This window comes from Rhineura floridana, chromosome 8 (assembly GCF_030035675.1).
Source record: "Rhineura floridana isolate rRhiFlo1 chromosome 8, rRhiFlo1.hap2, whole genome shotgun sequence".
Classification (NCBI taxonomy): domain Eukaryota; kingdom Metazoa; phylum Chordata; class Lepidosauria; order Squamata; family Rhineuridae; genus Rhineura; species Rhineura floridana.
In genome coordinates this window covers 41,347,670-41,361,362 of record NC_084487.1, presented here as the reverse complement: position 1 = coordinate 41,361,362, position 13,693 = coordinate 41,347,670, and the positions used below count along the sequence as shown (strand labels likewise).

The 13,693-nt window shown below is 43.1% G+C and overlaps 1 protein-coding gene across 4 annotated transcripts in view; it reads left to right on the top strand.

The window, feature by feature from the left end:
- The window catches only part of MYH9 (myosin heavy chain 9), an 88,036-nt gene extending 77,142 nt beyond the window's left edge, over nt 1–10,894 (top strand). For all 4 annotated transcript variants that reach the window (XM_061639018.1, XM_061639017.1, XM_061639016.1 and 1 more), the window contains exons 30-41: nt 1,088–1,240; nt 1,740–1,988; nt 2,411–2,623; nt 3,567–3,779; nt 3,988–4,149; nt 4,601–4,729; nt 5,350–5,438; nt 5,639–5,762; nt 6,975–7,183; nt 8,494–8,602; nt 9,162–9,334; nt 9,457–10,894. In XM_061639018.1, the coding sequence (XP_061495002.1) occupies nt 1,088–1,240; nt 1,740–1,988; nt 2,411–2,623; nt 3,567–3,779; nt 3,988–4,149; nt 4,601–4,729; nt 5,350–5,438; nt 5,639–5,762; nt 6,975–7,183; nt 8,494–8,602; nt 9,162–9,334; nt 9,457–9,574 (1,941 nt within the window). In that variant the 3' untranslated portion in view covers nt 9,575–10,894. The remainder of the gene's footprint in view (nt 1–1,087; nt 1,241–1,739; nt 1,989–2,410; nt 2,624–3,566; nt 3,780–3,987; nt 4,150–4,600; nt 4,730–5,349; nt 5,439–5,638; nt 5,763–6,974; nt 7,184–8,493; nt 8,603–9,161; nt 9,335–9,456) is intronic.
- Nucleotides 10,895–13,693: the final 2,799 nt, after the last annotated feature.

Here is a 13,693-nt window from a genome sequence, read left to right as displayed (position 1 = left end):
AGAGCTGAGTGTGGGGGCAAGCCTCTTTTCCCAGCTTCAGTCTCAGGAAGAGGGCTGTGCCTCGTTATGGTCCACATTTTGGAAGCGCAGTGCAGCATGGACAAACCCCAGCCCTCCTTCGAGCAGGGAACTGTCCTTACAGTCAGGCTATACTTTGAAAGCCCTCTGAGAATATCAGAAGCACAGCAGGACTGCGGGGATGATTCCTCTCCCGAGTTCCAAGCTTGGGAGCAGATCTAGGGCTTACCATGCTTGCCAGATGTGGGGTAGTGGTAATGGAGAGTGATAAACATGATGAGTGAATTTGTTCTGTATAGGATTCCAAATCTCTAACCCTTTGGAAATACTTTGCATTAAGACTAATTACTTCAGTTTCTCTTTGTAGCTGAAGGTCCAACATGGATCAAAATCTACAGCAATTTAGATATATCCCTGTTCATATAATTCCCTATAGCAGCAGTATATGAGGCTCAATAACAGATAAGTACAGCCAATAATGAAATGGAAATGAAGCAACAAAACTCTCTTCCAGTATTGCCTTGTGGAAGGGGGATCTAAGGGCGCTTATGGTTCTTGCCTCTTTGAGATAATGATTGTGATAGCAGTTAAAAGAAAAAACAAAGGCTGGCCCTCACCATACTTAGCAATGAATACAAATCTCAAACTAGGAGTTGGACACCTGGGCTTCTCTCCTCGATGTTAGCCATTTAATTTACATCTCTTCTTTTGTGTAAGATGTGTAAGGCAGCCATCTAATGTAGTAATGTAACCATGCATCACGCTAACAATTTCTAGGTAATAAAGCAAGTGGGCTAGTAAAATAATACATTTCTGGACTCTAATTTTTTCTTCCCCCCCCCCTGAAAAAAAATCCCCTACACTGCGAGTAGAATGTGGAGTGCCATTGGCAATGGTCAATTGGCATTGAAACAGAATTTTTTTTTGTATACCCCCTTTGGCTATGTAGGGGTTTGCTTAGTGGCATTGAGCCACTGCTCAAAGTTCTGTCTACTTCAGATCTAATATATTTTTGACGTTTTAATTGACTTTTCATAAGATGCTAATTGTTTTCTGTGGTGACTCATAGGAGTTGCTTCAGGAGGAAACGCGCCAGAAACTTAGCCTCAGCACCAAGCTGAAACAGATGGAAGATGAGAAGAATAGCTTCAAAGAGCAACTAGAAGAAGAGGAGGAGGCGAAGAAGAACTTGGGAAAACAGATTTCTGCTCTTCAGCTTCAGGTACTATAGAACAACAGACTGAAGAATGTGACCAAATCTAGTTTAAAAGGCAGCAGTATTCCTTTTGGTGGCATGCCGGATTATGCTTAGTGAATATCTGTATGGTAGCCAAAACAAGCTCATGTGACAGTTGCTTTGTCTAAAGAAATAAGAACTGTTTTTTTCTGATAACTGGTATATTGCTGTTGAGGAAACATTCTGGCCCTGGGAAATCTCCCTGGCAATACAATGGTCAGACCCTAACAGCTATTCCACCATTGCATCTTAGTCTGCAAGTGATCCTGCCTGTATTTTGGCAGGTTTCACTGTGGAACACTCGCATTAACAAGATAGCTCATACGTTCTAAAAAAGTCTGTCGTGGGTTTTTTAAGGGATCCACTGTTGGTTGCTCTTTCATTGCAAGATTGTGTTAAACCTATATCTTTTTTCTGCTCCATTTTTAAAAATGAGCTGGCTTTTCTCTCCCTGCCCCCATACCCCCTTGCTTCTATCACCTAGATTGCAGACATGAAGAAGAAAATGGATGATGGCCTGGGTTGTCTGGAGTCAGTGGAAGAAGCAAAGAAGAAGCTTCAGAAAGATTTGGAGGCTTTGAGCCAACGTTATGAGGAAAAGGCAGCTGCCTATGACAAGCTGGAAAAGACAAAGACCAGGCTTCAGCAAGAGCTGGATGATATTGCTGTGGATTTGGATCATCAGCGACAGATAGTCTCCAACCTGGAAAAAAAGCAGAAGAAGTTTGATCAGGTAGGCTTAGTTGCAGCTTTCAACAATGTCCTCTGCTCCTTCACCAAGGTAAATACTGGTGACTAGGAGGAAGAGGAGTATCTTGCATACTGGACACACATTTCTTGCCCCTTAACTGAAGGATAATGGAGATCAGTTGCAAGCAAAAGTCGACTCACCTTGCTTGGTTTCCTGAATTTGACTTTTCTTTGGAATAGTCCTGAATAATACATCTGTCTGTTCTAGCTAAATACAGACCACTCTTATTTAAAGACCCCCAAACCAGTGAATTTTGCTTTAATCCTGGCATGTATCTGGAACTGATGGCTGAGTTTGGTTCCCAAGAATCCTATGCTAGGTTTTCAAACAATACCTGATGGAACAACTGAGAATAGCCAACTTTTCCTTTGCAAATGGACAGCAACACTGACTTTCTTTTCCAGCTTCTGGCAGAAGAGAAAACCATATCTGCAAAATACGCCGAAGAACGAGATCGTGCTGAGGCAGAAGCACGTGAGAAGGAAACGAAAGCCCTCTCATTGGCCAGAGCTCTTGAGGAAGCCATCGAACAGAAGGCTGAGTTAGAGAGAGTCAATAAGCAGTTCCGGACAGAAATGGAGGATCTGATGAGTTCAAAGGATGATGTTGGCAAGAGTGTAAGTTAATGGTATTCCTGTACAACAGATTGGGAGAACTAGGATGTTGGCTAAGAAATGTCCTAAGAGAGAAGAGTGCTTGCTAAAAGTGGCTTATTTTGCACTTGCAAAAAGACATGGAAGCTAATGAGTTGAGTGCTAGCAGCATGTAATCTTTTGTAATGCCTTTGGAAAGGAACAGTGTCACTACTGATTTTTTCAGTTCACTTGGCGCAAAACAAATGTGCCGTATCAGTATGAAGGGTGATACTACAAACTAGTAAAGCCCTCTTTCTGATAAGTTTTATGCTTGAAGAGTTTTAGTATCTAGATTTCTAAGTAAAGGCATCTTTCTTTCTAAAGGAACAAAGGTGTTGTCAGATCCCAGTGGAACCATGCCAGTATCTGCTGCAATATGGCCTATTTTGCTCTACCATAAACCCCTTAGGTATCTGCCCAATTAACCAAGGGTGTTAGCAGATATATAAAACTTGGATTTATACATGTTTAAGTGGGCTGACATCAGAATGCAGATGGCAGGAATTCTGTGCCCGTCAGATTCTGATGAGAACCTAGCAAAGGGACTTGGCTAGATAAGGATTGGAACTGTCAAAGTAGGTGGAGAATTGGCAATAAGTGGCTGTTTGCATTTATCCCTATCTCTAATGTTCTGATTTTTTCAAAAAGAGTTTCACTTACATTTTTATTAATACTTTTATTGATTTATTTTTACAATTTTATTTTAAAAACAATGGGAAGAGTAGGAGAAGGAATGGGGAAAGGGGAAAGGGGCAAAGGAAGATGCATTTTGGGATATAAGTGTTCACAAATGTCTTTTGGCTCACAGAAATGTTTTATGTCTCTTTTTTTGTTGTTTAATTATAAAGCACCTCAAGTACTAGGCAGCAAAAGCCGGGCGGTATCAATATGGGAGAAATATTGATTGTTGTGTTTATTCCTGCAGGTCCATGAATTGGAGAAGTCCAAACGAGCTCTGGAGCAGCAGATGGAGGAGATGAAGACTCAGCTGGAAGAGCTAGAGGATGAGCTACAGGCCACTGAAGATGCCAAGTTGCGCCTGGAAGTGAATCAACAAGCCATGAAGGCACAGTTTGAGCGGGATCTCCAAGCCCGTGATGAGCAGAATGAAGAAAAGAGAAAGCAGCTGACAAGACAGGTAACATTCCAGAAATCTTAGAAATTCATGACTGCTCCTGACATCTAAAACATATTCATAAAATTGACCACAAAGTTACATGAGCCATGCATGTGATAATACAGCAGACTTGCATCTCCTATTCCCCTCTTTCTGCTTCATTTGTTTCAGGAATGGGGGAAGGGGCTTGTGTTCATGGCTAAACTGCGTGTTCATTGACTCCATGCAGGTGCGAGAGATGGAAGCGGAACTAGAAGATGAGCGGAAACAGCGCTCCATTGCTGTGGCTGCCAGAAAGAAACTGGAAATGGACTTAAAGGATCTGGAAGCTCACATAGACTCTGCTAACAAGAATCGTGATGAAGCCATCAAACAGCTCAGGAAGTTGCAGGTGACACTGCATTTCATTGTTACTGGCTAGCTGTCTCCACAATGAGATGGGGAGGGGAAACTAACCAGAACTTCATCTTACGTGATCTGTGAAAATCAAGTGCTGTGGCAGTAGCACAAAATATCACTTAGTAGTTAGTTGCTGTTTTTTAATCAAGGAAACCTTGTTAAGGTAGTTACTTCCATCTTCAATTGGGATTTCATTATTTATTGCTAAATACATGTTTCCTTTTGGGTATATCATTAGTAGGCTGGGTGCCTTGTGTGCATTAACTCCCAGGTTCAATCCCTGACACCTCCAGTAAAAAAGAATCCCTGGTAGCAAGGCTGGGAAAGACTATTTGCATGAGACCTTGGAGAGCCACTGTCAGTTGGAGGAGGCTTTACTGGGCTGGGTGGGCTGATTTGTTATACGGCAGTTTTGCATGTTGATATGATTGTTTGGCTTTTAGGCCCAAATGAAAGACTACATGCGGGAGCTGGATGATACAAGGGCTTCCAGAGAAGAAATTTTGGCACAGGCAAAAGAGAATGAAAAGAAGTTAAAGAGCATGGAAGCTGAGATGATTCAAATGCAGGAGGTAACCTAAATCCAGAAAATGCCAATACACCACTGAGTTTGTGCCCAAAGAGGGCACATGGGTATGGGAGGAAGAGGCTGCCTTCAGGGAAAAGGAAGTGAGGTGAATCCCTGGAACTCATTGCATATCTAAATTCTTCTCTGTTTGTTGCTTTGGTGTGTGTATGAATGAGATGAACTTCTGGATTCACAACTGGGCTGTGTGTGTCATGGGCTTCTCAAACTATCTGTTCCTGGACCGAGACTAAGACCAGCTTAATGGTCTCCTTCTCTATCCCCCCAATTTCCCTCTCTTCAGCCAGTTTTCAGAATCCTGTGATGCATTGACTTGAATATGCCTGTCTAGCCATTATCCCTCTTTCCATGCACTTCATAGCATCACAAACATTGATGAGTGACTAGTGACACTGAAGAGTGCTGTGCCCAGATTCACAGTATACTTGTCACTTTACCTCTCTGAAGGTAGAGAAGCTTCATGTCCTTGATAGGTACTTAGCTGGCTTCCTGGTTATAACTGGGTTCCAGATTTTCCATCTTCTGCTTCATGTATTATGACGTCTCTTATTCTGCAGTAGGTTTGTATTTGACCCTTAGTCTATGTACATCTTGTTCTGATTTCAGGAACTTGCAGCTGCTGAACGTGCCAAGCGCCAGGCTCAGCAAGAGCGGGATGAACTGGCTGATGAGATTGCTAATAGTAGTGGCAAAGGGTGAGTGACAGCACTTCTTCCCTTCAGGGACGAGAAATATTGTAGGAGTAGTGAGAGTGTCCCGTAACATCTGTATCTTAAGTGGTGTGCTGAGAGCTGCTTACAAACACTGAATATTTCTATGATTATTATTCATGGAAGGGTAACTATGTTAATAATCTTACTCTGTGTTAATAAACTTACTCTGTGTGTTTTCTTAGAGCTCTGGCCTTGGAAGAAAAGCGGCGCTTGGAGGCTCGAATAGCTCAGCTGGAAGAAGAGCTGGAGGAAGAGCAGAGCAACACGGAGTTGGTGAACGACCGCCTTAAGAAAGCCAATCTTCAGGTACCTGCTTGGCAGTGCTTGGGGGCTTCAGCTGGCAGATGGATACCACTGAGAAACTTTCCAGCCCCAATTCCTCCAAACAACTCTATCTCTTTTCTTTACACTGTATAGCCTATTATTAGAGCCTTGCTGCTCTAGGAGCACAGTTCTCACTTTGGGGCAAAAGACGTTGGTTCAAATCCCAAACAAGTCTGTTTGATGAGAGCATGTGCTTTACATTTAAATGGTCCTGTGTTTAATCTCTGGTAAGGAGCTTGGATGTTAATCCAGGCAAATCCCAAATTGGTGATCCTGGAGAACCACTGCCAATCAGGACAGACAGTGTTGGGTTGGATAAGCCAATGGGCTGAGTGAGTGTGAGATACTTTTCATTTGTTTTCTTTGGGGAGGGGAGGGGTGGCGGATTCATGGAGAAGCGCAGTATATTGAATTGTAGCTTGATCTCTGATGGGTGCATTACTGATTCCTGGTAGGTTGGTGCTATCCTTTTCTCTGTATTGGCATGTTGGGAAAATTCCCAGTATCCAGAACAGGTGGGGAATTTGATCCAGCTGGTTCCTTCCCCTTCACAGGCAGGCCCAAGTTTATAGCTGTGCAGGGCTGCACTCTTGTCAGTTACCTGACATCACTATGATAGCATGTGACAACTTGTAAGGGACTCTCCTTCTGAGTCCATTTGCAAGCAGTTTCAGGACAAACCACTTGCAAACAGACTTCATAGCAGCATGATAGCACCCTTGCCTTTACCTGCCCCACACCTGATGTCACATATGACATTGGGATGGGCAGGTGGGTGTAGTTTGGGAAAAATGGCCTCAAGGGTCATATTAGGATCCCTGCCGGGCCTAATTAGGCCCACAGGCTAGAGGTTCCCAGATCTAGAAAATTGTTGCCTATGCCTATTATATTAGAAGGATGAGCATTTACCACTTGGGCTGTTGCCAGTAGTGTAGGCTACTTTCAAGAACAAATTATGCCTGCTCACTAAAAGAAAAAGGTAGTTTCATATATGCAATATGCTTTATAAAGCACTTCAAAAGCTGGGTGCTGTGAAAAGATTAAGGACAAACCCTGCCTGCAGAATTGCAATTTAAATGACAAAATCGTAGAGCAAAGGACACAAACAGAGGCAGAGGTGAGAGATCAAAGGTTCAAGAGGAGACAGTTTTCAAAAACTAAACATGATGGTAATCCATTTCTTATCTTCTGCAGATTGACCAGATAAATGCAGACCTGAATGCAGAGCGTAGTAATGCCCAAAAGAATGAAAATGCTCGCCAGCAGTTTGAGCGTCAGAACAAGGAACTGAAGGCCAAGCTGCAGGAAATGGAGAGTGCTGTGAAGTCTAAATACAAGGCTTCTATTACTGCTCTGGAAGCAAAGATAGCACAACTGGAAGAACAGCTGGATGCTGAGACAAAGTAGGTGTTGGTGATCTGCCATGCACTCGCCCTGCATCTTGATGGAGTCTGGGAAATATTAGCACTAACTTGGGAAATGAAAGTGAACATTTCTGGACATCTGTTCCTTTATCAAGGCCTTTTGACATGATCAAAATGCAATTCTTAGCATGCACTTTCAATGGATGCCCATGCATTCAGTGGTGCTGTGATTGCTCAACCTTCTCAGAGTGCCTGCTATCTCTCTCACACTTGATTTCTTCTCTAGAGGCATGATATCCTCAGTGAAAGGTAGAGCAGTCAAACAACTATTGAGGCACTCTGTCAGCTATAATGAAATTGTTACTTGTGGAAATTTGTGTGTTGGTCATGTGAACTGATTGCAGTTTAAAAACTGCTAAACTGGATTGGCAAAAATTACTCCCGTATAACTCAGCAGCCCTCCTAACTTTGGTAAACACTTGGCTCAGACTACAGGCTGCCCATAGGGTAACTATGTAGTGTCCCATTTTTGTTTGACTTAGTCCTGGCTCCTGGTGCGCTTAAAGTACTCTGTTCTTGGCCTTTAAAGTTTCAAGGCCAGCAGTGCAGTACATCAACATTACTCTTTTGTTCTGTCAAACTGCGACTGTTTCACCTTATACAGTTTCCTTACGTAGTTTGTCTCCTTTGCATGAATAGTCGCCGCCGGGATCACATTACACCTGTGTTGTTCGATCTACACTGGCTTCCTGTTGTTTTCCGGGCCCAATTCAAGGTGTTGGTATTAACCTTCAAATCCCTATACGGTTTCGGCCCAGTCTATCTAAAGGAGCATCTGCAACGCCACCAATTATGCCGCCCGACACAATCAGCCACACAGGGCCTTCTCTCAATCCCGCCGACAAAAACAGCTAGATTGGCGGGAACTAGAGAGAGGGCATTCTCAGTGGCGGCCCCCACTCTTTGGAACTCCCTCCCACAAGATCTACGGCACGCCTCTTCCCTAAATGCATTTTGCAAAGCCTTAAAGACCTGGCTCTTTCAACAGGCCTTTGGGACCTCCGGGGAGGGTTAACTCTTATGATTAAATGCCTCGTACCCTGCATTATTATTACTTGCTGCTGCATTGTTTTATTTGTATTATTGTATTTTACTGTATTGTATTTTAATTCTTTTATGTACGTCGCCTAGAGTGGCCATTGGCCAGATAGGCGACATATAAATTAAATTTATTATTATTATTATTATTATTATTTATTATTATATAGGGATGTCTCCAAATTTGCAAGCTTTGGCTACTTAAGTCTGACTCAAGTCTGACTCAGTCTGACTTGATACTTGCCTTACAGGGAGCGCCAGGCTGCCAGCAAGCAGGTGCGACGTACTGAGAAGAAGCTAAAGGATGTTGTCCTGCAAGTGGAGGATGAGAGGCGTAATGCTGAGCAGTACAAGGATCAGGTATGGGCCGTGTTGAGGGTTGGCGCTCAGTAATCTGAGCTGTGCGGCAGGAGGCTATTTCCTTGCAATCCCATCAAAGTTTCATCTGTTGCAGCTGTTAGGGTGTTAGCAGTGTTTTCCTTTAATAGACTTCTCCACCCTTTTCCTTAGGGACTGAAAGAGTCTCTGCATCCGTAAAAATTCCACCCATCTGGCAATGAATGTCACAAGGCAGGATGTCTGGTAACGGATATATCAGTGCCAAGCCAGAGAATTTCTAAGTTGATTCATACTGCTTAACTCTTAAAGGCTGGCTTGCTAACTGCTTGTTATACAAGAAAGGAAGGAAGGAAACTCTGGTCAAACTTTGCATGGGAACAATTGCTGCAGAATGGCATGGGGCAAGTAGTTTCAGAATGGCATAAACTCCACAAGGTTAGATCTAGATTGAGGAAGATAGGTTTTAAGGAGCAAAGGTTTTGGGTAATCCATGTACTGCAGATTAAAGATTCCAAGTTGGTGTCTGTGTTCAGGTAGAAATGCACCAGCGTTGTGAGGGCTCCTTTTTTCTGCTCTGCAGGCAGACAAGGTGAATGTGCGTTTGAAGCAGCTTAAACGCCAGCTGGAGGAGGCAGAGGAGGAAGCGCAGCGAGCCAACGCAGCTCGCAGAAAACTGCAGCGGGAGCTGGAGGATGCCACCGAAACAGCTGATGCCATGAATCGTGAGGTCAGCTCTCTGAAGAGCAAGCTCAGGTAAGATGCCCTATTGCTATATACCTTGAACACCATACACACACAATGCCTGAATGTGCACACTACTTAAAGATGAAATGCCAATTTCCCCCCCACGTGACCACTTGTACTCTCTCCAACAGGCGGGGAGACATGCCATTTGTTGTGACACGCCGGATTGCCAGGAAGGGCGCTGGTGAAGTTTCTGATGAGGAAGTGGATGGCAAGGCAGATTCTGGTGATGCCAAAGCTACTGAATAGAGCTGCTTTGTGGACCCAGGTTACACTTGATGGAGTGACCCACCCTTCCTTTGTCCAGTGGACTTCTGCATACCCCTCTAAAACCTGCCCAAGGAAGTGGAGCTCATCTGTCGAAACATTCCCTGGAATATCTGGAGCCATCAGACATTAGTGTCATCCCTCCCAGCTTCCAAACTCTTTGTATTGAATGCCAAAGAGTCTGCAGTCCAGAGTCTGTGAGCTACAGATGCCTGCAGCATTCATTGTCCTTGCCATGGCTGCCAGGAAATTCACATAGTTTGGGGGGAGAAGGGGCAGGGTGGGATGACTGATTTTGTTGCTGTAAATCAACTATTTTCTTCCAATAACGAGTTTGTGATAGATGCAGGGAACACCCTTTGTCCCTTTCCCTTTCCTCTTGTTTGCTTTTGGCAATCATGTTCAGTGACCTCACGTTTCTGACCTCTTCGGTCTGCCCACCTAGCTGGTTTGGGAGTCATGTTGAACAGGAAAAACAAGGATTCCCAGCATGACTCCTAAATATCTTCGAAAGACTACAGTCTTGGGGATGGGGGAGAGGGGAGGGGAGGAAGATTTTCCTAGAAGAGATTTTGCTTAGTTGGCCCCTCTCTTTCTGGCTAATGTCTGGACAGATCTGAAGTGCAGTGGTGTCTGTATTAGTGTCTCTTGCTTTGTGTCTAAGAGGTGTGTTAGTGGCAGACCAAGGAGGCAGTAGTTTTTTTCCTGTGTGCTTACTGGAGAATCTATTTGGGACCAAATATATTTAATGGTAACAGACAGCATCTAGTGGGTTTTGAATGGAGAGTGGACAAGAAAGGTCTTTATTGTAACGTCCAGCCTCTAGCTCTGTAATTGGGGGGTGGGCTTAGTTATTCTGCACAGTGACTAAGAGTATATTAAATAAAAGAAAAAAAAACATTTTAATCTGCACAGATTATATGTTGAAGGCCTTTGTATCTCTCGTTTATAAGTAATTAAGAAAAATAAAGGTCTTTATCACTGCCTTTCTATCGGGACTGCGGTTATATAGATAGTCTTTACTTTTCTACACCGTACACTGGTTGCTGGATTTACCTGTATACTTAACCATATTGTATATGCTGCATTTAGATTTATGAGCAAAGACAAATTAAAAGAAGAATCTCCTATACTGTATGGTTAGTGCTCTCACTCTGGGAGCCTCCAGTCCTGGTTACTGTCACAAATAAATCTGCAAACTTTTTTATACAATAAGTGCCTTAGCATGTGCCTCACCTCTGTCTCCATTACAGTCAGTAGTGGATTACCGGTGCTCCTCTAACAATAAAGATTATCCATGTGCTGCAGTCTTCTGTGTATGCTTATGTACCATGTGCCTGAACGCAGTGGAGCTGCTGTATTGGAACAAATTATTAGCCTATTTAGCAGTGGCAAACTAGGTGGCTCTGCTTAGGGCATGTGCAAATGAGGTAGACACCACACACCACACACACACATACATTGGAAGGAAACTTCTTATAGTGCCGAGTTACTATTTTATAGCCATGGGCAGAATCCCTCTGTATACTGGAGATGGGAGCTATATGGGAAAGCAGGGGATGAGTGAACTTCATAAAATAACTTTGCAGTTATATCAGCCATCTTCAGACATGTCTTCTCATGAAGGTACAGAAACCCCAAAACCTCTGCATGATCTCTGCAATTTTCATATGCTTCCTGTGGAAATCTAGCTTGATGGGGAGAAGTGCCCTGCTCCAGCCCAATGTGCCTTTTTTCTGTGTGCAGGGAGTTTATGTGGTAGTATTAAATCATGCAATCCACTACCTGCACTTTAAAGTGGTATAGTCCCAGGAAGACAGTATCATATGATTAATCTGAACATTTAGCTCAGCTATTATAAATGATAGGGAGCTTCCAGTAAATGGAACTGTTTTTTAAATGTCCTCAGCTGATTGTGAAAGGGGAGATTGAAATTTCAGTGGTGTACCTAAATAGATCAATTTGCCTTCTGATGCTTGGGTAAAACTGATGCTGCCGTTAGTTGCATACAGTAAAGGTGCAGTACCACTCATCCATCACTAGGTGACAGAGTTCCATCTACCAAAGGGATCATTTTGTCAAGGAGACAATGCTAAAATTGGATTGCTAATTCAATTGATACTCTAAAAAGGACCCTACAAGATAATACTCTAGTATTATTTTGCTCTAGGTAGCCTGATTTGAGGTATCAAGAGGCAGGAAGAAGATGAAGGATCAAAGCCTTGAAACCTACTTACTTTAATGCAGTAAGCATAAATAGATGATCCCGGCTGCAAATTAATCTGAGGCAGTGTTCAAGCAAAAGCAGTTCTGCTTTAGCTGTTCCTGGAAAAATCTAAGGCAGGGAGCTGGAACATATATGCTGAAAATGTAGGCACTTGTGTGGCTACAACTATCCCATGAATGGGAGCTTAGCAACAATTTCAGAATTACAGAACTGGTGCTTCTAAAAAAACCCCTCACTTCTACACTAATTGTAGGTAGCAAACACAAATGTATGAAAAAAATGGAATGAAAGGAGGATTGGATGGTTCAAAGGCAAAGAATACAGGTTACTCACCCTGGGGTAGACTACTGGGGTAATCACTGCTAGGGTCAAGAACAGCACCAAAGATGTCCATGGTGTTTGAGTCTTGAGGCCATTCATACAGTATTTGAGAATATTTAAGATGTATTATCTTAATAATCTGCCACTGCCCTGTAAAGTAGTAGAACTTCTTTATGGATGAGCCCAGGCTTGCAACAAGTACACATACCAGATGTATATGTGCTTACAGGTATGTGAAATAGCTCTGAACTTACGTTATGCTTTATTTATATACCCTAGTCTCAATGCCATTGTGGGGTTCAGAGTTCCTTGAAGCTCAGGCCTTCCCCTGAACCCAAGATAAGCCATTTGTTGGCTTCTGGGCCAAAGTAGGGATCAAGCTCACATACTTTAGCCCCAAATACATTGTGGGGACCCAGGCTGCTGCAAATCTTTCCAAAGTAGCCTCTTGCAGGGCTGGCTCCAGGGGCTTGAGCAAAGGATTGAAGTGGCTTTTCCATGGATGAAGGAAGGATATACAGGCTGACCCAAAAATTCTCAGCAAATAATTTTCATTATTGTAAAACAGCTGTTTGAAAATGTTTTTTTAAGCTCATCCTTGACTATTGAAGAATGTCAGCTGTCTCCTGCAAAATACTTGGCAAAATGGCCTGTGAATTTTAGGTGCAGCGCTGGGTCCAGTTTTAATATGGCTTCATTTTGTTTTGATATCACTGAAGGAAGCTCTGGACTTAGCCCTTTCACCTAGTTTGCCTCTCTTTGGGCCATTGCTTCCTTTATTCACCAAGATGAGTTAACAAGATAATTGCCATTCAATGCTGAGGAAGCCAAAATTTCTCCGAAGAGGATATTCTGAGGGAAAATTTATTGGAGAATTTCAGCTCCTTGCCACAAGAATATTTGGCAAAATGCCAGCCTCTGTCTACCCCCTTCTCCCCACCTTCCATTTTGCAACCCACAAATAGCATGAAATGTTTCGGGAGGCCATTTTAGCTCAGTCCTAGATAAATAGGAAGAACTCTTTCCTGTCTCTGTAAGCATTTTACAGTTCCCCCACTTGTTAACAAATAGATTTTAGAAACTGGAGGAGAGTTGGCACTACTGGCAATCCCACATAATGAAAATGTGTCTAGTTTGCATTAAATCCCTTGATTTAATGAGTAGCCACACCAGCTTCTAGATCCTAAACAGTTGTATCAGCAGATCCTCCTACTGTTGATCAGGCCCCTTCAGAAGGAGGAGTATTAAAAACATAAGAAGAGCCCTCCTGGATCAGGCCAGTGGCCCATCTAGTCCAGCGCCCTGTTCTCATAGTGGCGAACCAGCTGCCTATTAGATGCCTGCAAGCAGGACTTGAGCAAACAGCACTCTCCTGCAGTTTCCAGCAATTGGTATTCAGAGGTATACTGCCTGGGAGAGTGGAGGTAGAACATGGACACCAGGGTTAGTAGTCACTGACAACCTTATTAACTTGGCCAGATAGGCGACTTATAAATAATTTTTAATTATTATTATTTTTCTAATCATTAAAAGCCATCCAAGTTGATGGCCAT